Source organism: Centruroides sculpturatus, unplaced genomic scaffold (genome assembly GCF_000671375.1).
Source record: "Centruroides sculpturatus isolate CEXI.00-Female unplaced genomic scaffold, Cexi_2.0 scaffold853, whole genome shotgun sequence".
NCBI lineage: Eukaryota > Metazoa > Arthropoda > Arachnida > Scorpiones > Buthidae > Centruroides > Centruroides sculpturatus.
Genome location: NW_019385032.1, coordinates 277,404 through 301,842, shown reverse-complemented (window position 1 = coordinate 301,842; position 24,439 = coordinate 277,404). Strand labels below are relative to the sequence as shown.

At 26.1% G+C, this 24,439-nt stretch overlaps 2 protein-coding genes across 2 annotated transcripts in view; both read left to right on the top strand.

The window, feature by feature from the left end:
• LOC111633674 overlaps window positions 1-12,999 on the top strand; it is a 70,795-nt gene extending 57,796 nt beyond the window's left edge. The window contains exons 3-6 of the mRNA XM_023378286.1: window positions 6,060-6,116; window positions 10,758-10,874; window positions 11,742-11,858; window positions 12,816-12,999. Of these exons, the coding sequence (XP_023234054.1) occupies window positions 6,060-6,116; window positions 10,758-10,874; window positions 11,742-11,858; window positions 12,816-12,849 (325 nt within the window). The 3' untranslated portion in view covers window positions 12,850-12,999. The remainder of the gene's footprint in view (window positions 1-6,059; window positions 6,117-10,757; window positions 10,875-11,741; window positions 11,859-12,815) is intronic.
• Window positions 13,000-19,093: 6,094 nt separating this feature from the next.
• On the top strand, window positions 19,094-22,141 carry LOC111633673. The gene is made up of 4 exons (XM_023378285.1): window positions 19,094-19,119; window positions 19,900-20,016; window positions 20,884-21,000; window positions 21,958-22,141. Exons 1-4 carry the CDS (start codon window positions 19,094-19,096, stop codon window positions 21,989-21,991), a joined length of 294 nt encoding a protein of 97 aa, XP_023234053.1. The 3' UTR covers window positions 21,992-22,141.
• The last annotated feature ends 2,298 nt before the right edge of the window (window positions 22,142-24,439 follow it).

Genomic DNA, 24,439 nt, shown 5'->3' with positions numbered 1-24,439 from the left:
CTAAATTTACTTACCATTTCAAATCAATTATTGATTTGCGATGACTCTATGCGATGCTTTGTAGTGATTAGTCTTTCTTGCATCTACAAAAAACACATGCAGTATACAAAGTTACAAAGAGATAATTGTGACTAATTTACTCTTTTTAAGAAATAAAGTATACCAAATTATTTCTTAATAATAACATTTTCCGTAAATAATTAATTTTATAATAGTATTTCCTTTAAAAAACGAAAATCCCCATGGATAAAATTATGATAATCAAGATGTCCTTATAATAATTCAACAATAACGATTTTTTCTTTATTAAAATAAAGATAAATTCTTATTTTTAAAACTGCTTAGTAACCAAACAGGTAAATACGTTGCATAGTTATCTAAAATTTACAAGAAAAAAGTGAATAAATAAGCTATACAAATAAATTACTGTAATTCTAAAATAGAAATTACTGAAATGGCAATAAATTTTCGAATATTATCACGTTTGGATAAGTTTAGAGAATTCAATAAATGGAAAAGATAAAAAGTGATTTTTATCTTTCACAATACACATCATTTCGTACTTTTTATCTTCTTTTATAATAATAAAGACGAGATTTTAGATAATGTTATCACATTAATTGAATTCGATAACGACATAATTCACTTTCCCACTTTTTAAAATATATTTATAATAACAATATTAATATTTGTTCTTCAGTTTTATCTTGGAATTGCAAGTAATATTTCATATTATTTGCAATTCCAATTATGGTGATTTATAAAAAAATAATTAATTCTAATTTAATATCAATAACATTGATTCTCCCTTTTCATTCGTGAGCTGTAAGTACGTTGTAATTATTTTTAATTTAAATATATATGTACAAAATAACTGCTTATCTTTAAAATAAATTACGTATCTCATGCATCAATTATTTTTTCCAATGAAATAATATATAAATTATTTATATTATTGGAAAATACTACTGATACATGAGAAAATATTTATAAATAGATATTTTATAAAGATATATACCTTACTTCACTTCTAAATTTAAATATTTTGAATAGTAAATTCAATATTTAATCGTTTTAACTTTAAGTTCATTGATAATAATATCAAAAGTAATGATAAAATCATTAAATTAATTAAAAATTAAATGAAATTATGTTATGGATCGTTATCAGGAAAAGTATGATGTACAGGGGCAAGACAGCACTAAAAGCGAGATCAGATATGGAAAGCTTAGGGTCAGGGGATCTGATATACGAACTTCTGGTCTAGGCAGGAAGACACGTGATTTTTTTAAAAGTAAAAAATAATTTAAAATGGCAGCCCGGTATTGTGATGATATATAATAAATAATTTCGATTTTTTTTTTTTTTTTTTGTATCTATTACTCCTCGCATTTCCAGCCAGAGGGATTCAATAATATTAAAAATTACATAAAATTTTATATTATTTTTAAATAATTAATAATAATTATGTCTATATACAGAACCGTCAAACTTAATTTTCCAGCTTCAGTTCAGAATCCTGTCTATTCAGAGTTTTAAAATAGACATTTTTCTTAATTATTATTAAAGTTAATAAATGTTTGAAGAAGTTAGATGCGAGGGTGGTTTGAAGAGGGAAGAAACAAAAAACACCGTAGCTTTTTAAATATACAACTCTGTCATAAATTATAAATGAAACGGAAAGCATTAAAAATGCACTCTTTTAAATCAAAAATAAGATTAAAATATTTTTAAAGTAATAAATAAAAATTAATTTTTTCGCATTATTTTATATATGTCATTCACATTAAGAAATAATTTGAAAATAAACGACACCAATCAAGATTTAAGAATTCTCTCCGGCATCATAATAAGCAATTAGTGTCAAATTAAGGAAAAATTATGATCGTATTCATAATAAATTTATTATAATTGATTAAGCTAAGTCGCTGCAATTTTTATAAGAATTCTATTTTATCAAAAATATTTTTACCATATTTAGAACCGCTATAAGATTGTAAGCTTAAGAAACAAAAACAGCGTGTAATGACCCTTAATCTCGCGTGATTTTCAATTATTTAATATTGTATTTGTTTACGATTATAAAGTAATTTAATTTTAGCCCACAGTGGGGTATCTACTATACGTGTTGAAGGAAACATGGTCTTAGTACCAACCACCTGAGATCTCACTCTCTCAACAAGTGTTTCCATATTCCCTTATTTGTTAATTTGCTAATTTTATATTCACAACTACTGTACTTCAATGTCTCCAATCATCAGTTATTTTTGTCACTTTCTACGATATTTAATTTATTTATCTGCGAAGTAATGCTCTATATATCGTGGGATTACTACCCCAAAACAAGGATTAATAGGACCCGTAAAAGCAGTAAAAACGAATAACAAAATTAGGATAAAATACTTATAAAATTCTTTGCAAAAATAATAAAATATAAGTTTATATAAATTATTAAATCCTAGTTTAATTATGTACTGTAATTATCAATCTTTTAAGTTTTAATACTGTTGGAAATTCTGTAATGTTAATTACATTTATTTTGGAAAATAAATATAAGGAATATCGTATAGAGATCGTCATCTTATAAATAGAATAAAATAATTAATTTTATGTTTTTATATAGAACGAGTAATTATTTATTGTGATATCGTTACAATGCCAGGCAGCAACTTTTAATCATATTTTTAATTTATTTAATGTAAAGTATATGCTCTCCACCTCAAATTAGTAGTGGCTTGTCCTTGTACAGTACATCATACTTTTCTTTTAACAACAGAGTCGTGTCGGTTATTTATCTAACACCTTTCAGGGGAAAACTTTTGAATTACAATAACGTGATTTCCAAATCGGAAGTTCGTATATAGTTAATGGGAACCTTCTGCTCCTAATATTTCCAAGTCTTGTTTTGTGTTTCAACTATCTAACTCCGTTCTCGAGTTTAAGGAACGACAGACGGATGAACAGACAGACAGTGGAAATTTATAAGTCTACAATTTTTTCAAATTGCAGCCCAATCATTCTTTCTTTCTCTTTCGTTTTTAGTAATATTATTTTACATGTCTCTTGATTTCTTGTAAAGGATAAAAATAATTTCTTGTAAACAATATGAGAAATGAACTAATAATTTCTATGAAAACTAACTATAAGACATATCCGTAGCGATAATAAAGATTATTTCGAGTTTATTTAATTCATTAAATTGAAAATTGAGAGCGGTTTGAAAAACTAAAAAGTATTGTACAAGTCAATTCTGTTAAACTCTTTTCACGCTGAAGCACTAGTATTTAACGTGTATGGTCTCTGATCCTAGAGTTCTGCCAGCAATCTTCAAAAGTTCCACAGAGAACCCTATAAATAAGACATTATTTTAATTATTTTCATTAAAAATATCGAAAAATAAAAATATCTAAACTATACCCTCTCTACTCTAAAAAGCATTCCTACCTAGAAAATGAAAATAACGTTGATTCCTCCAGATCCAATTGGTGTAGTACGAAGGCGTGATAAATCTGGCAGACCTTTATGAAAAATTGCTAGGATTACCACACAGATTTGATCCAAGATCCGCTAGAGCGGTTTTTAAAATTTAATGAATATTCTTCAAAGGATTCTAAAGTCTTAAATTTCCATTTATCTTTTAATATGAATATTTAAATAAATAAATAAAACTTCTGTAGTATATTTATTATCAAAGGAATTACCACGCTTAGATATTATCATCATTAATCAACAGAAGTTAATTCAATAGCGGTTTTATTTAAATTTTAAAAAATAAATCGATGTTATACAGGTCTCAACGTTCATCTACATAACTGCAATTTGAAAATTACAGTCCAATAATAACACCTTTTAAAACATGTTATGGTTTGTCACATACGTTTCCAAATATTGTGTTTTATATTTATTTATCTTTTTTCTAGTGTAGGCAATTTAATTTAATTTTTTTCCGCGTGATGTAAAGAATCTGATATGTGATATTATATTTTACTTTCCCAGCTGTTATATATAACAGAGGGAAAACATAGCGATCAGTCAAAAAATGATCTCCCCCAAGGTTTTTGGGGTTCAGAAGTTCTTGAAACATCGAGAAATACAAAAAAAATTACGGGGTTTTCTATATGTACGGATGTTGATGTATATGGGAGAGCACGCTTTTGTTCACCCAATTTCAAGCTTAATAATTCCTGTGCTTTTTGTCGAAAATTTCTAAAATTTTGCAGGGAAGTTTGTGTGTTAGCAGATTAATACTATTAAATTTTGGTCGTTAAAGGTGGAGGGGATGGAGAAATACATGTGAGGTCGTATCTCGTATGGAGACACACCTAATGATTTTACTAGTTATTACCATTTACAAATTTTATGGAACTTATCTCTACCCTCAAAATTAAGCTTTTTGCCATTTTATAATAATTAATAATATAGAATGGTTCCTTAATAAAATCTCATATTAGATTTGCATTCCAGCTATCTTACTAACATTATAATAAATAATTTTTACACAAGTAAAAGCATTGAAGATGAGGAAAATTTATAAGTACGTGATTTTTTTAATAATTAATAGATATTGTGGTTTAATCTAAACTCTTTTACAAATACATATATAAATCTTCAGTCAATATCATTAATTTTGAATTTCAAAACCGAAAATTTAATGTGGAGATAATTATCCTTTTTTCTCTTATAATGATTCCTATAATTTAAGTAAAAATGAAATTTAAGGAATGCACATTAAAGAGATTCTTTATATATTCAGGAATTCCTTATTTTTTAATGTAATGTTGTTAAAATTTTAGATTATGAAGGAATTTATGATCTAAGTAGCCCTATCATAATTTCAGAAAAATTATTCAAAAAATAATTCGAGAATAAACTATTAATATTCATTTTTAAACGTTATTTTACAAAATAGTTTTTCTTCAAAAAATGTAAATAGAAAAAATAAATTTTATTACATTACAATTGAAGTTCAGATGTGAAAGAGAAGTTTTGAAAATATTATTTAAATTTATGTAATGTTATAAAATAAATATAGAGATAAGCAAAAAAAATTGAGTCTAAAATTGTTTAACAAATTTTAAATTCAATAAGAATGTTTATTTTAAATCTGCAAGAAAGCAAGGAATAAACAAATGTATGTAAAATGTCCCATGAAAGACCTGAAATCCATAACATTCCTATAATCCATAGGAAGAGAGTCTGAGTAGTCTACGAGAGAAAGACAGAAGGCATAAAAGACATGTGAATACTAAACATGGCGGAGCGGAAGGAAGATCTAGAGAAGAAATAACTGGAAGAAGATTATAGCTGTGGCCAAAATGCACAGAGGAAGCTACCACAATGGATATGATTTATAACTAATGAGCAGTCATTTATTTTAATACCCTTAATACAAAATTTCGGGCTTCAATTTTTCGTCATAATGCTTTCAATTTTAGTAGTGTCTTACCCTTCTACAATACATCATTACTTTTCCTGCTAAAAATAGTCATGTCGATCATCTGTCCACGTTCAGGAGAAAATTTTGAATTGAAATAACATGATTTCCGGATTTGGAAGTTTATATATAGTTAATCGAGCCTCTTGCCCCTAAGCTTTCTATGTCTGATCTCCACGTCCATCTATCTAATTCTGTTCTCGAGATTATGGAAGGACAGACAGACAGACTGATGTCAGTGGAAATTTATAAGTCTACAGTTTTTGAAAATTGCAGCACAATAATCTTTCATTGCTCAAACTATTATATTTTGGCGATTTAATAAAATGATAATCCTTATAATCTCACTAAATTAAAATGTAGTAGTTTTATAATAATAATTAACTATTTAAATTAAATTATTATTGATTTAAACTAAATTTAATTATGTGTACTTAATCTTAACTATTAAAATAATTTCAACGGATATTTCGCAGCTTTATCTATTTATAACTTTAATATAAGACGTAATTGTAATTAAATATATTTTAATTTTTGAAGAATTTAATTTAAATAAGATTTAATTTAAAGTCAAAAATTTATTCCTGAACTAATTAATATTATGGTATATTCGAATTACACACAGGCCTGATGAAAATCTTCGTTCTTTTTCAACCTTACGAAGGAATGCGTTTAGAAAAGTGTAAGGATAAAAATTATTTATTTCCTATATTTTATTAATAAAATTAAAATTATTTAATATAAATTTTTATTTATGTTTATTGTAAATTGATTAAACAGTAAATTTATTTACGTTATATAATTTACATCGAAATGACTGCTTCTAATTTAATATTTGAACATTTGGGCCATCAAATTTTATAAATATGTACTGGAAATATTTTCATAAGGACGTTTTTGGAAATTTTATTAAAAAACGACACTGTATGTGAAATTTTTATTGAATATTCACATCATATTTACATAAAATAAAAGTACAATTAGAATAGTTGACAATAAAATTTAAGTGGAAAAAATTCAAGCATTTTGTATATAACATCACCCAATTTAGGAGCTTAAGTGTTCTTAATTTGGAGAGTTTGTCTAAGTCTATTAAAAATGTTATAAAACAAAATACAAAGAAGTATAAAACAAATTTTAAATCTAAGACTAAGTGATGTTTCCTGATATTTTAAATCTCAGGAAACACCTCTTAGCCTAAATTTGTATTCTAAAACTTGAAACAATTGTAAAATTTAAATAAGATCTAAAATGTAAATAGCCAATATCCTAACGATAAAGAAATAAGCATTTTAAAATTTCAGTATTCACATAGGAAATTTTCATCATAAATGCAATATTTAGAAGCAGAGATCATGCGCCTAAATATTGCATTTATGACAAGACAACTATAGTTTACCGTTAGCCACCTTATCATCCTCAGAATATCATCCATTGCAGTAGAAACATTCCGTCCTCAATAGAACAATTATTACTCATTCTCGGGAATTTATCATTCGATCTGTCATCAAATGAGACTGCAAAGTTAGCATCACATGGTTCTGATGGACACTAATTCCTCTTTATTTTCAAAAGTTTTGAAATTTTTTCGTGTCGCCTGATTTTTTAGCAGTTTTCTTTGCTTTATAGTCTGTTTTTTCCTATTGTTATTTTCTTCTGCCTACTTTTTTGTCATCACCTTTTTCTTTTGAGCAACTTCTTTCTTCTTACTGTTAGCTTCGTCTTCTTTTTGAGTGATTGTTCGAGATATGTCTTTTACGGAGACACGCTGATTTTTAATGCATTTTGAGCATTTTATCCTATTTACATATTGATCTATGGAACTGGACTCAATTCTGATGCCAAGACGGTGGTAATGACACAGTAATGAGTGGAAGATTAGAACTAGACGTAGATGGCCCTGTTCTTAGATTCTTGTCCAGAGGATAAGTCACAAAGAGGAAAATCTGCTGATTGAAAAACTAGTTTCATTCTATGCATTCTCATCAGTCGCTGCTCTTAAGTAGGTTGTACTGTACCTAACACTTCTCCAATGTAATCATAATCCTTATATTAGGCGAATTACGTTAACAGTAACAGAAAAAACATTCACGTATGTACAAAATAATATAATGTAATATTTAAGTTTAGATTAAACCTCCTTGTAGCAAACAACATGAATGGCTCCTGGGAAATCAAATTTTTTTAATATATATTTCTACTGATTAAGAGAAGGTTATATCTAACATAAATAGTTTATACTGTGTAGAATAAGGCTGTCTAATTACATTTATAAAAATCTCTTACAAAACTTGACATGTATACAAGCAGAATAAAATTTTAAAAATACACAATACATAAGCAACCGTGTGGTTTACTTTCAATGACAAACTGAAGTTTTGATGAATGATGGAAGACTCCAAAATGGCTTACTCTACGTATTGCACTACCATCCACTGGAGTGCATCACCTATCGAATGAAATACAGCACCTTTCCAAATTAAGAAACCTCACCACGATAGATACAGTACATTTATCCTATTTTATATTATCTAACATGGTTATAAATATACCACAATTACGGTTAACAGTAACAGTAAAAACATTCACATATGTACAAATAGTAAAAATAAATAAATAAATAATAATAGTAAAAACATTCACATATGTACAAAATAATACAATGTAATATTTAAGTTTAGATTAAACATACTCCATCATAATTATCGAATATTTGCATTGTTACACTAAACTAATTGCATTAGGAATTAATTTATATTAAAATAAACAATATACATACTTTCAATTTAGAATCATACTGCATTTATATATATATCATGTTAGATTCCGTAGATTGTTTGTAGTGGTTTCCAATAAAAGTGAAGACCATAATTTGCCAATATACGTTGTATTTGTTATTGCTATATACAGTAGAGCGTCGTTTATCCGAAAGCTGGTTATCCGAAACGTCTGTTATCCGAAAGCATTCCAGTCGGCAAATTTAAATTTTCGCTAGTGCTGTGGCGCTGCAATCTTCGGCTATTTCTTGGGTTACTCAAATATTTTACGTTTTTGATACTAAATTAACATCTGAAGTATAATTTTTTATTGTTTTTATATTTTTCAATATATTTATTTTGTTTGTACAAAATAAAAAAATAATTTTTAACGATACAATAGTCTTCGTTAGGCTTAACATCGACGAAAATTCAACGCGAAGCGACACGCAACGGAGAAAAATTTCAACATGGGATAAATTAATATATTTTTTCGTACATAATTCGTTATCCGAAAAATAAGTTATCCGAACCACCCCAGTCCCCAATTGATTCGGATAAACGACGCTCTACTGTATATGTATACAGGATGATTAAAAAATCTTCATATAAAAGAGAGCACCTGAATGAACAAAATTATATTTAATAGAAAGATATGTTGCATATCTATTGCCTTTAATATATTTGAATCTGTTACTTATAAATCTAAGTGACTAATTCAAATGTATTAAAGAGAGATGATTTTTATGTATTGAGTACTTTCCTAATGCCTATATCCATAACATGTAATAATAAATTCTAATAATAACTAATTTAGATAATACTGAAATCAAGAAATAAGAGAGCTCCAGAAATTTACAGTAAATACCAAATGTACACTAGATATTTAAGGAATCAGAAAGTGTTTTAATTTTAGAAAGATTAACGTTTTCGGAACAGTTAATCTTTCTAAAGATTAGAACTACTAGAAAAAATTTTCTTCTGAACTCAACATCCTATGTCGAATATATTTCTTTCAAGTATAAGAAATGTAAATTTGAAAAGTACTTTCAAATTATTTATTACGTAATTTACTAGATTAATTAACATAGATTACTTAAAAACAAAAGAAAAAAGTAATATAAACTAAAAAAGAACGATAGGAATTTCATCTATATGAAACGTATTTTCGTCAGGGTTACTGCACTCCGCTCTTGTCAGTGCCATGTCCATGGATCAAGGTCATCTTTTTGGTATTGATCATTCTATCCTTTCTTTATGACTATTACTAACTCTTCTACTGTTCTTAATGGTACCATTTTCTAATCGGGTATGAATATCTGCGATATGGTAGTTTTATCCTAGTTCTTGCAAGTTGTACCAGGACCATTGCAGTAGAACTAGTATTTGAACTAGTATTGTACAGAACTAGTATTTTTTCAATGTTTTTGTAATCAATTGTTCGGTCTGTAGGTAGTACCTATTAGCATTTTCGTTCTCCTCCTTATTTGTTATTTAAGAGGATCTGGTATACTCCTATTAGATATGAAGAATAAAAACTACTTCTGTTTGAAGTAGCTTTTCTTCATACCTAATGCACTATATGCACTATTTGTTATGTTCTTCCTTAATAATTACGTTTCTAATGTCCTGTGAAAAGTTCTTTACTTTTCTGTTTGTTGTTAGTATGTGTCATACTATACATTGAGCACAAAAAATTTTTGTAAAACTCTTTGCCTACCTATGGAGATTTTTTAAATCATCCTGTATTATATGTTTAAAATGCCTCCACCCAAAAACAAACTAAGGTTTAATTAAAGTTTTCAGTTAATACCACATCATTTAATTTTAATGAAATTAATGCTGTAAAAATTCGAAAATTTCATGTCAATATTTCTTACATTTCGATAACGATTGATGTTGAACTTATTCCGACATCATCGCAAATCCGGGCTGCAGTTTTTAATCATATTTTAAATTTATTCAATTTAAAATATATACTGTCCGTCTAAAATTAGTAGTGTATTGCCCCTGTACATCATACATTTCCTGATAACAACAGAGTCATTCCGATCATCTATCTAACTCCGTTCTGGAGAAAATTTTTGAATTGAAATAACGTGACTTTTGGTCCAAACCGGAAGTTTAAATGTAGTTATTCGAGACCTCCTTTCCCTTAGCTTTCCATATCCGGTCTCATCTTTCATCTATCTGATTCCGTTCTTGAGATTAAGGAAGGACGGACAGACCACAGATGGATGCTAGTGGGAATTTATATGTATGAAATTTGAAAATTGCATTTCAGTTAAATTGTTATAATTTTTGTATCTGTTTCGATGAAACTATGAGAGATAAATTGAAAGTTTATCTTCAATTTTTAAACTAAAAATTTGCATAAATTACACGATAGAGAATAATTTTATATATAAACAAAATATAAAACACACAAGAACTTTTACTATATATTTTCAATACGAGCTTAAAATAAATATAAAATTATATTACTGTATTATGGTTAAATAATTAAAATCATTAAAATTATACACGTATTAAACTTATATTTATTTTTACATTTTAATTTTTATTAGAAAACGTCCTTGCTTCATAAATTTACCTGGATCAGATTGTGACAACATGGATATTGCTGGATTGGCTAAAGATCAAGGACATTGGGCTGGTGCCTTGAGTCCTGGAAAGAAGAGAAGGTTTGTATGTTTTTACCCCTCTTTCCTCTCCTCTTGACCACTGAAAAGTCTTTTTATTCATACCTGTCATGAGTTCCTCCTGCTACCATCCCTGCCATCCTCATTGCATAAAGAGCAGAAGTGGCGAAGAACGATAACCCAACATACTCAAATCAAATAAACTTGAACCTGTGTTTCTCCAGAACGACTAGCTCATACTTTATGCCGCCCTTCATGATCATAATTAATAATAAATAAATATAGCTAGATAGATAAAGAAAATAATAAATTTATTCATCCATATTTCGGTATTCATTTATTATTTTAATGATGATAATGACTTATTTTAATAAGGACAAAATTATATAGAGGATGGTATGACATAATTAATATATCTTGTGATTACATACAGAATGTTTATGGAAAAGTGTTGGAGATTGTTTTCTCGTCAAACACGTATAGCAAGCAGATCGACTGTTTTCTGAAATAACAATATAAATTCCTGCAAATATTATTGTGTAAAACCATCAATTATTACTTTTCATAATATACATGAGGCAAAATAATTGATGAATTTTCGAATATTATTTAACCAGTAACATGGTCTTGATTACTTATGATACTTGTTATCAGCTGAGTAACTGGAAGCACGGTAATTTTAATAGAAATTAAGGTATTTCTTTCAATTTTTACTCACTCGTCTCCTGTTACAGCAAGATAATAAATCCCGGCGTTATATACGTTTTAAAAATAAACCCCTCGAAATTTAATCCAGAAAATATGATATTTTGTTAGCTATAAAATTACCTATAATATTTACGAGAAAACAAACAGATTGCTTTCCACGGACATTTTGTAAATCGATTATTTGTTTAAATGTTCTAACAGGAAACGTCCTTGTTCTTTTAACTTACCTGGAACGAGTTGCGATAATTCTGAAATGATTGGCACAGGTAAAGATACTGGGCACTGGGCGAGTGAAATTAGTCCGGGAAGGAAAAGAAGGTAATATAATCAAAATAATAGCTTTACGTTATGAAATAATAAATTGCTCTTTAGAATAGTATAAAAGTTATTTGTATTTAACAATTAAAGTAAGGGGTAATGGTCCAGTTTGCTCTCGTCTCCACATTGTTGAGGTTGATAATAAATACACTAGGCTCTTACTTTACGAGTGGACCACATCTGTTAAAAGGTTAATTAATCCAAATTTAATTATATAATTCATTCTAACAAACAATGTTATTAAGAAATTAAAATTGAAATCGAATAATTTCATATATTGATAGATAGAAGAATTTCAAGTCTATATTTTATTTTTTTATAAAGTAAATATTTATATTGTCTTTCTATATACATGTTTATATATATTTCTACTGATTACTCATACTGTATTTATGCCAAATTCTATGACTAACCGAATTTTATATTAAATGTAGTTCTCATCAATTTAAAAGCAACACATTGATTTTTATGAAGTATCTACGCGTAAAAATTTATCTTAATAATAATAATAATAATAATATACATATTTACTAGAAAACACAATAAGTTATTCAAATTATTTATTTTTTTTTATATTGTTTAAATATTTTTCCAGTATTATACTATCAAAAATTTAGTTATATTCAGTTATCTCTCGACTTAAGAGACAACTTAATAATAAATTCAAATTAAAAGGTTAGAATCTAAACACAGTATTTCTGTTTTAGAGTACGATGGCCCAAAAGTCAGGAACATATTTTTTCATTTTTTCATGAATTTTGTTTAAGAAAAGGTTTATGGTTCATTCCAAGTTGAAATTCGAATGCAAAAAAAACGCGGTTAACTGACTTTTGCGCCACCTTGTACTTATTATTTCTATTTGTAGAGTAGACGAGAATTATGTTTCATTAAACTCATTTACAGTGAATCATTTGGAATATTTAAAAGTTATTAATTAATATTTCATTTTCTTTTCAGCATTAAGAAATTGAGAGATTTACTACATGATTAATACTTAACAAAGCTATATAGAGCCCAAGAACTTCTCTCCTCGTATTTCTGGCTCATCAAATTATCATTAACCATTTACAAATTACAAAATTCAAATTAATATATGATAATTAATTAAATGTTTTAAGTTATTTCTTTCAATAATTAATAATCAAAACAATTCAAATTAATAATTTTCATCTCTCTTTTTAAATGTATAAAATATTAAATAAAAAGAAAATGAAAGTAAAAATGTAATAAATGTATTTGAATAATTATATTTTGGATTAAACATTATCTCTTCTAATTAACTGTATGTTGATTGTTTGAATAAAATTATTTGATTGAATACAATGAACAATTTTTTAATATAAATAAATCAATTGTTAGAAGGGTTTTCCATATCTTTTTAATTAGAATTAATATAGCATGCAACAAATCAACTAATGCAATTATTCTTTAAATCCATTTAAGAGTGAGTAATGACATTATTTTATTGATTATTCCATAATGAAATAAAAAGTGAGTCAATGTATGATACAAAAAGGAAATATCATCTGAACTAAAATCTAATAATAAGAATGGAATTTTAATAATACTAAATTTTTACATGCATTTGAATGTAATTAAATTAGAAAATTAAATTTATTTAGGAAACAAATAATTCTACTTAAAAGTATAATTCAATATAGACTTTGAATAGTCTTAGTTCAACAGTGTATTGAACTTATTTGTAAAATTTCATTTTTAATTTTGCATATTAATCATCTAATATAATCTTATTACATCTTAAATTGTATTCTCATAAAGAGATCAGATCATTCAAAATGTATATTTATATATATACATTGATACAACAATTATATATTGTACAGCAATTATTATATAACAATTGTATATACATTATATACAAAAATTATATATATAATTTTTTTAAATTTTTTATTCTATAGTTCACCAGAGATTATAAAACATGAGTTTATACATTAATAAAACAGGTAATACATATTCTTTTAGTAAAAATTATTATTTAACTTTGCAAACTTTCATTTGTTTTGTATTAATCTACATATTTTTTTCAAATAAAATAAAAATACGTTACATAATAAAATAAATTAAATCTACATCTTATATAATAAATTTTTTCTCCCAATTAGAAATGAAATTAAATCCCCATAATTCACTATAACACTTAATAACTCTATTTTTACACAGAACTCAACTGTTTTTTCACTTTTTGTAAAAATAATTTCTATTTTCTTTTTAAAAATTTACATATTTCTTACCTTTATTCTAATTACATCACTATTTTTATTATACACTAATCTGTATATATTCTAATAATTACCTAACTACTAATTGAATTAATAAAAACTCTGTAGCTAATTAAATAAATTTAATATTTTTATAATTATTTCTTAAATATTTTTATTTATATTATTATAATCACTTTCATTACAAAGTAACCCTTTAAATTAAAAAAGCAACGGGTTGCTGAACTTTCCTGGCAACATTAAAATTTTGGTGGCACCACCTGTCATCATATTTTATTGAAAACACTTTTTATATTTTAGACTATCATAAAACAGCAAAAAGCTTACTTTTCGGGTAGGGATGAGTTTTATAAAAAATTGTAAATGATGATAACGAGTAAACTCTTCATTAAGTCCGACCCTACTGAAGGTACACACGACCCCTATTATCTTCCCATCCCCTCAACTTTTAACCACCAAAATTTAACAGTATCAATTTCCCTAATACACAAACCTCCCTGCAAAATTTCAGAAATTTTAGACAAAAAGCACATGAGTTATTAACCTTCAAACAAAGTGAACAAATTCTTGCATCACACACACAATTTATTTATATTATTTAATTATTAAAACTTTAGTAACGTGAATTCCACGTTAATTCTATATATAAATTTATTTTTAATTTACAAATAGTATATTTAATTTCAATGTTTTAGGTATATAATAATAATAATATAATAATAAAACTATTTTTTTAATCTTAATTAAAATTCGGTCAATTTATTCCAGTTTTATTTATTTATTTATTACTTTCTAAATATAATCTATAGGTTTTCGAAACTTTTCCGTCTTCCTACGATCAGTTTTTATTCGTTATATCACATTTCCAAGTGAAATGGATAAAAGAAATTTCGTGAACATGATACCAAACAATTAATGAAAAGATGCGGGTCATCAAATTTCATATTTCTTTTGTAATTTATCTTTATATTTTGTATAAAGACATATTTAAAAAATAAATTGAATTGTTTAATATTTATTTAATGAAATTACTAAAATAAATAATTATTTATTATAAATTAAATTATTTAATATGAAAAGATAGAAAAATATTTAAAAGTTTTTGATTACCTATTAATTAAATTAATTCTAATACAAGTATATGTTAATCTTAAACGGACAGACATAGGTGACAGTGTAAAGCTATAAGACTGCAATTTGAAAATTGCAGTCCAAAAGAAGAAATTTGATATTGAAAAAATAGAAAAAGCAGGTGTTTATTCACTCCCGTGCAATTGTGAAGATTAAAACATTTTGTGAGACTGGTGTAGCATTAAAACATATGGTTAGATACATAATGAAAATACCCCTTGGTCAGGTGATCAACATGTTAACAAGTGACAATTTTCCAGTGCTCAGCGGTTTTATCCGTTTGTCCATTGATGGACTTAAGGAACATAAGGCCAACCTGAAATATACTAGACATTTTGCATATTTCGAAGATCTTAATGATAGATACCAACCAATGCTGATAGAATTCGACAATGCTTGGTATCTAGCTTTATAGTATATCGGGTTTAGCGATGTTGTTTGACCTTAATGATTGCAACATTAATGATGATGGCATTAAAACTTTACATTATAAATGCGATATTTATAAAGAAAATTTAAAGAACACGTTTCTGTATCGTTTATTCCATAATTATATTCAAAAATACAAGTTAAACGGAGTAAAAATGTTAATATCCAATTACAAAAAGGAATCAAACCATCTCTTCGCACGTAGGAATCAAACACGTGACACATCTGACGTTACATCGAAGAATCCAACTTAATATCCCGCTTTCTACGTTTCACGATTTAGTCACTAGTCAGGATCTAATACATATGTATAAAAATTAATCAGGCTTAGGATATATTATAATTCCATTTTTATGAAGATGCAATTCCGAGCATCTTTATGTTAATGCAACTCGCTTTCACTCACCATTTCATGATATCAACAATATAGTAAATAAATAAATAAAATGGCAAGGGCTATAATGAAATATAAAATATATTTAGAAAATTGGAAGAAACAACGAATGTCTTCACAGTTTTGTCCTCCAACGCATCAGGAACCCAAGTCTTTACAACTGAATTAACTTTTTATTTATTTATTTATTTTTATGATTTTGCTGCAACTCTGCAATTTTTAAACGATTTTGCATATTCAGAGGTGCTAGAGAATAAAAATGTGAAGATATTCATTGTTTCTTCCAATTTTATGAATATATTTTATCAATAATATAATATCAACTAAATATATTTCATAAGTTAATATACCCTTTCAGTACAAAATAGTTTATTCATTTATATAAAGTGTAACCCGCGATTATTATTGTGATATTTTGTTTGGCTGTCGAAAATTTTAAAGTACATTCAATACAGGATCATTTAATAAAACATTTTATTAAATTTCAACCCACGAAAGATCAAAACATCTTCAGATCAAACAGTTAAAAACGGTTTTTCTTTATATCCAATTTAAGATTAAATTCGCAATAACATTACTTTAAAACCGACGAGTTTAAAACCATGAAAACCAATAAATTTAAAATATAAATGATTTTCTTCAATAAAATTCAATTTTTATGTTATATTCTGAAATCTTCTATTATTAAATTTATAACATTATTCTTTATTTATTTTTTTTTTTATAATAAATTTTTAACTTGAATAATCTTTATGATACTCCTTTAAAATAATAAATATTTTAAAGGATTATATTTTGTTAAATTTGTATAAAAACTAGCATATGGGTCCGTTGAATTTCAACAGATTTCTTTTAAATAAGAAAGGGAGTCGATGACCCCTGCACGTTTTCCCCCTTTGCTGAACAATATCTGCAATTTGATAATGATATTGTACGCTGTTCTTCTCGGATTATGCGCCTGTATTTTAAATTACATCATTAATGAAATACCCAACACATGCCTGTGTTATTTTATCAAATAGTTCTATTTGATTCCCTAAAGAGCCTCACAAATTCCATTGTTTTACTTCCGTAAACACTTCTTGAACGTTGGTGGATCTCTCGTATGGTAGTATTTATATAATAAATTGTTTAGGGGAGTAATACAATGAAGTTTATTATATATTTTCTTTTAAAAAAGTACAATACTTGCATATATTTAATGTAAATTTGCGTAGAAAATATTCACCTTTATCACTTAGAAAATATTTAATAAAATGCGAATGCGTGTAAAAAATTAATGGATTTACATGATAAGAAATTTTTCCAATTTAAAAACTACTGTATTTTAACACATTATTGATTTTATATATATATATCTTTATGGTGTTGTGAGTAGAGAGTGTGGATTTAATTTCATCCCTCTCGGAGTCTAAAAATACAAAAAATATGTATGATTTATACAGGACCTAAATCAGGAAATTTTTAAGAAATATGGAAGAAAAATCTATAAAATATCAAAAATAACTTCGTACTACGCGATATATATCTTTTCTAATAAAGCTATATCTTTATAACAATTAATTATTTGTACTATTTAGTTTGTAATATTGTTACTAGATGGCGACACGATTGTTTGAATCTAAAAATACTGTATTCTATTTAACATNTTGTACAAAATAAAAAAATAATTTTTAACGATACAATAGTCTTCGTTAGGCTTAACATCGACGAAAATTCAACGCGAAGCGACACGCAACGGAGAAAAATTTCAACATGGGATAAATTAATATATTTTTTCGTACATAATTCGTTATCCGAAAAATAAGTTATCCGAACCACCCCAGTCCCCAATTGATTCGGATAAACGACGCTCTACTGTATATGTATACAGGATGATTAAAAAATCTTCATATAAAAGAGAGCACCTGAATGAACAAAATTATATTTAATAGAAAGATATGTTGCATATCTATTGCCTTTAATATATTTGAATCTGTTACTTATAAATCTAAGTGACTAATTCAAATGTATTAAAGAGAGATGATTTTTATGTATTGAGTACTTTCCTAATGCCTATATCCATAACATGTAATAATAAATTCTAATAATAACTAATTTAGATAATACTGAAATCAAGAAATAAGAGAGCTCCAGAAATTTACAGTAAATACCAAATGTACACTAGATATTTAAGGAATCAGAAAGTGTTTTAATTTTAGAAAGATTAACGTTTTCGGAACAGTTTTACCATTAGAACTACTAGAAAAAATTTTCTTCTGAACTCAACATCCTATGTCGAATATATTTCTTTCAAGTATAAGAAATGTAAATTTGAAAAGTACTTTCAAATTATTTATTACGTAATTTACTAGATTAATTAACATAGATTACTTAAAAACAAAAGAAAAAAGTAATATAAACTAAAAAAGAACGATAGGAATTTCATCTATATGAAACGTATTTTCGTCAGGGTTACTGCACTCCGCTCTTGTCAGTGCCATGTCCATGGATCAAGGTCATCTTTTTGGTATTGATCATTCTATCCTTTCTTTATGACTATTACTAACTCTTCTACTGTTCTTAATGGTACCATTTTCTAATCGGGTATGAATATCTGCGATATGGTAGTTTTATCCTAGTTCTTGCAAGTTGTACCAGGACCATTGCAGTAGAACTAGTATTTGAACTAGTATTGTACAGAACTAGTATTTTTTCAATGTTTTTCTAATCAATTGTTCGGTCTGTAGGTAGTACCTATTAGCATTTTCGTTCTCCTCCTTATTTGTTATTTAAGAGGATCTGGTATACTCCTATTAGATATGAAGAATAAAAACTACTTCTGTTTGAAGTAGCTTTTCTTCATACCTAATGCACTATATGCACTATTTGTTATGTTCTTCCTTAATAATTACGTTTCTAATGTCCTGTGAAAAGTTCTTTACTTTTCTGTTTGTTGTTAGTATGTGTCATACTATACATTGAGCACAAAAAATTTTTGTAAAACTCTTTGCCTACCTATGGAGATTTTTTAAATCATCCTGTATTATATGTTTAAAATGCCTCCACCCAAAAACAAACTAAGGTTTAATTAAAGTTTTCAGTTAATACCACATCATTTAATTTTAATGAAATTAATGCTGTAAAAATTCGAAAATTTCATGTCAATATTTCTTACATTTCGATAACGATTGATGTTGAACTTATTCCGACATCATCGCAAATCCGGGCTGCAGTTTTTAATCATATTTTAAATTTATTCAATTTAAAATATATACTGTCCGTCTAAAATTAGTAGTGTATTGCCCCTGTACATCATACATTTCCTGATAACAACAGAGTCATTCCGATCATCTATCTAACTCCGTTCTGGAGAAAATTTTTGAATTGAAATAACGTGACTTTTGGTCCAAACCGGAAGTTTAAATGTAGTTATTCGAGACCTCCTTTCCCTTAGCTTTCCATATCCGGTCTCATCTTTCATCTATCTGATTCCGTTCTTGAGATTAAGGAAGGACGGACAGACCACAGATGGATGCTAGTGGGAATTTATATGTATGAAATTTGAAAATTGCATTTCAGTTAAATTGTTATAATTTTTGTATCTGTTTCGATGAAACTATGAGAGATAAATTGAAAGTTTATCTTCAATTTTTAAACTAAAAATTTGCATAAATTACACGATAGAGAATAATTTTATATATAAACAAAATATAAAACACACAAGAACTTTTACTATATATTTTCAATACGAGCTTAAAATAAATATAAAATTATATTACTGTATTATGGTTAAATAATTAAAATCATTAAAATTATACACGTATTAAACTTATATTTATTTTTACATTTTAATTTTTATTAGAAAACGTCCTTGCTTCATAAATTTACCTGGATCAGATTGTGACAACATGGATATTGCTGGATTGGCTAAAGATCAAGGACATTGGGCTGGTGCCTTGAGTCCTGGAAAGAAGAGAAGGTTTGTATGTTTTTACCCCTCTTTCCTCTCCTCTTGACCACTGAAAAGTCTTTTTATTCATACCTGTCATGAGTTCCTCCTGCTACCATCCCTGCCATCCTCATTGCATAAAGAGCAGAAGTGGCGAAGAACGATAACCCAACATACTCAAATCAAATAAACTTGAACCTGTGTTTCTCCAGAACGACTAGCTCATACTTTATGCCGCCCTTCATGATCATAATTAATAATAAATAAATATAGCTAGATAGATAAAGAAAATAATAAATTTATTCATCCATATTTCGGTATTCATTTATTATTTTAATGATGATAATGACTTATTTTAATAAGGACAAAATTATATAGAGGATGGTATGACATAATTAATATATCTTGTGATTACATACAGAATGTTTATGGAAAAGTGTTGGAGATTGTTTTCTCGTCAAACACGTATAGCAAGCAGATCGACTGTTTTCTGAAATAACAATATAAATTCCTGCAAATATTATTGTGTAAAACCATCAATTATTACTTTTCATAATATACATGAGGCAAAATAATTGATGAATTTTCGAATATTATTTAACCAGTAACATGGTCTTGATTACTTATGATACTTGTTATCAGCTGAGTAACTGGAAGCACGGTAATTTTAATAGAAATTAAGGTATTTCTTTCAATTTTTACTCACTCGTCTCCTGTTACAGCAAGATAATAAATCCCGGCGTTATATACGTTTTAAAAATAAACCCCTCGAAATTTAATCCAGAAAATATGATATTTTGTTAGCTATAAAATTACCTATAATATTTACGAGAAAACAAACAGATTGCTTTCCACGGACATTTTGTAAATCGATTATTTGTTTAAATGTTCTAACAGGAAACGTCCTTGTTCTTTTAACTTACCTGGAACGAGTTGCGATAATTCTGAAATGATTGGCACAGGTAAAGATACTGGGCACTGGGCGAGTGAAATTAGTCCGGGAAGGAAAAGAAGGTAATATAATCAAAATAATAGCTTTACGTTATGAAATAATAAATTGCTCTTTAGAATAGTATAAAAGTTATTTGTATTTAACAATTAAAGTAAGGGGTAATGGTCCAGTTTGCTCTCGTCTCCACATTGTTGAGGTTGATAATAAATACACTAGGCTCTTACTTTACGAGTGGACCACATCTGTTAAAAGGTTAATTAATCCAAATTTAATTATATAATTCATTCTAACAAACAATGTTATTAAGAAATTAAAATTGAAATCGAATAATTTCATATATTGATAGATAGAAGAATTTCAAGTCTATATTTTATTTTTTTATAAAGTAAATATTTATATTGTCTTTCTATATACATGTTTATATATATTTCTACTGATTACTCATACTGTATTTATGCCAAATTCTATGACTAACCGAATTTTATATTAAATGTAGTTCTCATCAATTTAAAAGCAACACATTGATTTTTATGAAGTATCTACGCGTAAAAATTTATCTTAATAATAATAATAATAATAATATACATATTTACTAGAAAACACAATAAGTTATTCAAATTATTTATTTTTTTTTATATTGTTTAAATATTTTTCCAGTATTATACTATCAAAAATTTAGTTATATTCAGTTATCTCTCGACTTAAGAGACAACTTAATAATAAATTCAAATTAAAAGGTTAGAATCTAAACACAGTATTTCTGTTTTAGAGTACGATGGCCCAAAAGTCAGGAACATATTTTTTCATTTTTTCATGAATTTTGTTTAAGAAAAGGTTTATGGTTCATTCCAAGTTGAAATTCGAATGCAAAAAAAACGCGGTTAACTGACTTTTGCGCCACCTTGTACTTATTATTTCTATTTGTAGAGTAGACGAGAATTATGTTTCATTAAACTCATTTACAGTGAATCATTTGGAATATTTAAAAGTTATTAATTAATATTTCATTTTCTTTTCAGCATTAAGAAATTGAGAGATTTACTACATGATTAATACTTAACAAAGCTATATAGAGCCCAAGAACTTCTCTCCTCGTATTTCTGGCTCATCAAATTATCATTAACCATTTACAAATTACAAAATTCAAATTAATATATGATAATTAATTAAATGTTTTAAGTTATTTCTTTCAATAATTAATAATCAAAACAATTCAAATTAATAATTTTCATCTCTCTTTTTAAATGTATAAAATATTAAATAAAAAGAAAATGAAAGTAAAAATGTAATAAATGTATTTGAATAATTATATTTTGGATTAAACATTATCTCTTCTAATTAACTGTATGTTGATTGTTTGAATAAAATTATTTGATTGAATACAATGAACAATTTTTTAATATAAATAAATCAATTGTTAGAAGGGTTTTCCATATCTTTTTAATTAGAATTAATATAGCATGCAACAAATCAACTAATGCAATTATTCTTTAAATCCATTTAAGAGTGAGTAATGACATTATTTTATTGATTATTCCATAATGAAATAAAAAGTGAGTCAATGTATGATACAAAAAGGAAATATCATCTGAACTAAAATCTAATAATAAGAATGGAATTTTAATAATACTAAATTTTTACATGCATTTGAATGTAATTAAATTAGAAAATTAAATTTATTTAGGAAACAAATAATTCTACTTAAAAGTATAATTCAATATAGACTTTGAATAGTCTTAGTTCAACAGTGTATTGAACTTATTTGTAAAATTTCATTTTTAATTTTGCATATTAATCATCTAATATAATCTTATTACATCTTAAATTGTATTCTCATAAAGAGATCAGATCATTCAAAATGTATATTTATATATATACATTGATACAACAATTATATATTGTACAGCAATTATTATATAACAATTGTATATACATTATATACAAAAATTATATATATAATTTTTTTAAATTTTTTATTCTATAGTTCACCAGAGATTATAAAACATGAGTTTATACATTAATAAAACAGGTAATACATATTCTTTTAGTAAAAATTATTATTTAACTTTGCAAACTTTCATTTGTTTTGTATTAATCTACATATTTTTTTCAAATAAAATAAAAATACGTTACATAATAAAATAAATTAAATCTACATCTTATATAATAAATTTTTTCTCCCAATTAGAAATGAAATTAAATCCCCATAATTCACTATAACACTTAATAACTCTATTTTTACACAGAACTCAACTGTTTTTTCACTTTTTGTAAAAATAATTTCTATTTTCTTTTTAAAAATTTACATATTTCTTACCTTTATTCTAATTACATCACTATTTTTATTATACACTAATCTGTATATATTCTAATAATTACCTAACTACTAATTGAATTAATAAAAACTCTGTAGCTAATTAAATAAATTTAATATTTTTATAATTATTTCTTAAATATTTTTATTTATATTATTATAATCACTTTCATTACAAAGTAACCCTTTAAATTAAAAAAGCAACGGGTTGCTGAACTTTCCTGGCAACATTAAAATTTTGGTGGCACCACCTGTCATCATATTTTATTGAAAACACTTTTTATATTTTAGACTATCATAAAACAGCAAAAAGCTTACTTTTCGGGTAGGGATGAGTTTTATAAAAAATTGTAAATGATGATAACGAGTAAACTCTTCATTAAGTCCGACCCTACTGAAGGTACACACGACCCCTATTATCTTCCCATCCCCTCAACTTTTAACCACCAAAATTTAACAGTATCAATTTCCCTAATACACAAACCTCCCTGCAAAATTTCAGAAATTTTAGACAAAAAGCACATGAGTTATTAACCTTCAAACAAAGTGAACAAATTCTTGCATCACACACACAATTTATTTATATTATTTAATTATTAAAACTTTAGTAACGTGAATTCCACGTTAATTCTATATATAAATTTATTTTTAATTTACAAATAGTATATTTAATTTCAATGTTTTAGGTATATAATAATAATAATATAATAATAAAACTATTTTTTTAATCTTAATTAAAATTCGGTCAATTTATTCCAGTTTTATTTATTTATTTATTACTTTCTAAATATAATCTATAGGTTTTCGAAACTTTTCCGTCTTCCTACGATCAGTTTTTATTCGTTATATCACATTTCCAAGTGAAATGGATAAAAGAAATTTCGTGAACATGATACCAAACAATTAATGAAAAGATGCGGGTCATCAAATTTCATATTTCTTTTGTAATTTATCTTTATATTTTGTATAAAGACATATTTAAAAAATAAATTGAATTGTTTAATATTTATTTAATGAAATTACTAAAATAAATAATTATTTATTATAAATTAAATTATTTAATATGAAAAGATAGAAAAATATTTAAAAGTTTTTGATTACCTATTAATTAAATTAATTCTAATACAAGTATATGTTAATCTTAAACGGACAGACATAGGTGACAGTGTAAAGCTATAAGACTGCAA

Coding starts and splice junctions, on each gene's coding strand:
- LOC111633673 (XM_023378285.1), top strand. CDS start 19,094: ATGCCTCCACCCAAAAACAAACTAAG. Junction 19,120..19,899: donor CCACCCAAAAACAAACTAAG/GTTTAATTAAAG, acceptor AATTTTTATTAG/AAAACGTCCTTGCTTCATAA. Junction 20,017..20,883: donor AGTCCTGGAAAGAAGAGAAG/GTTTGTATGTTT, acceptor ATGTTCTAACAG/GAAACGTCCTTGTTCTTTTA.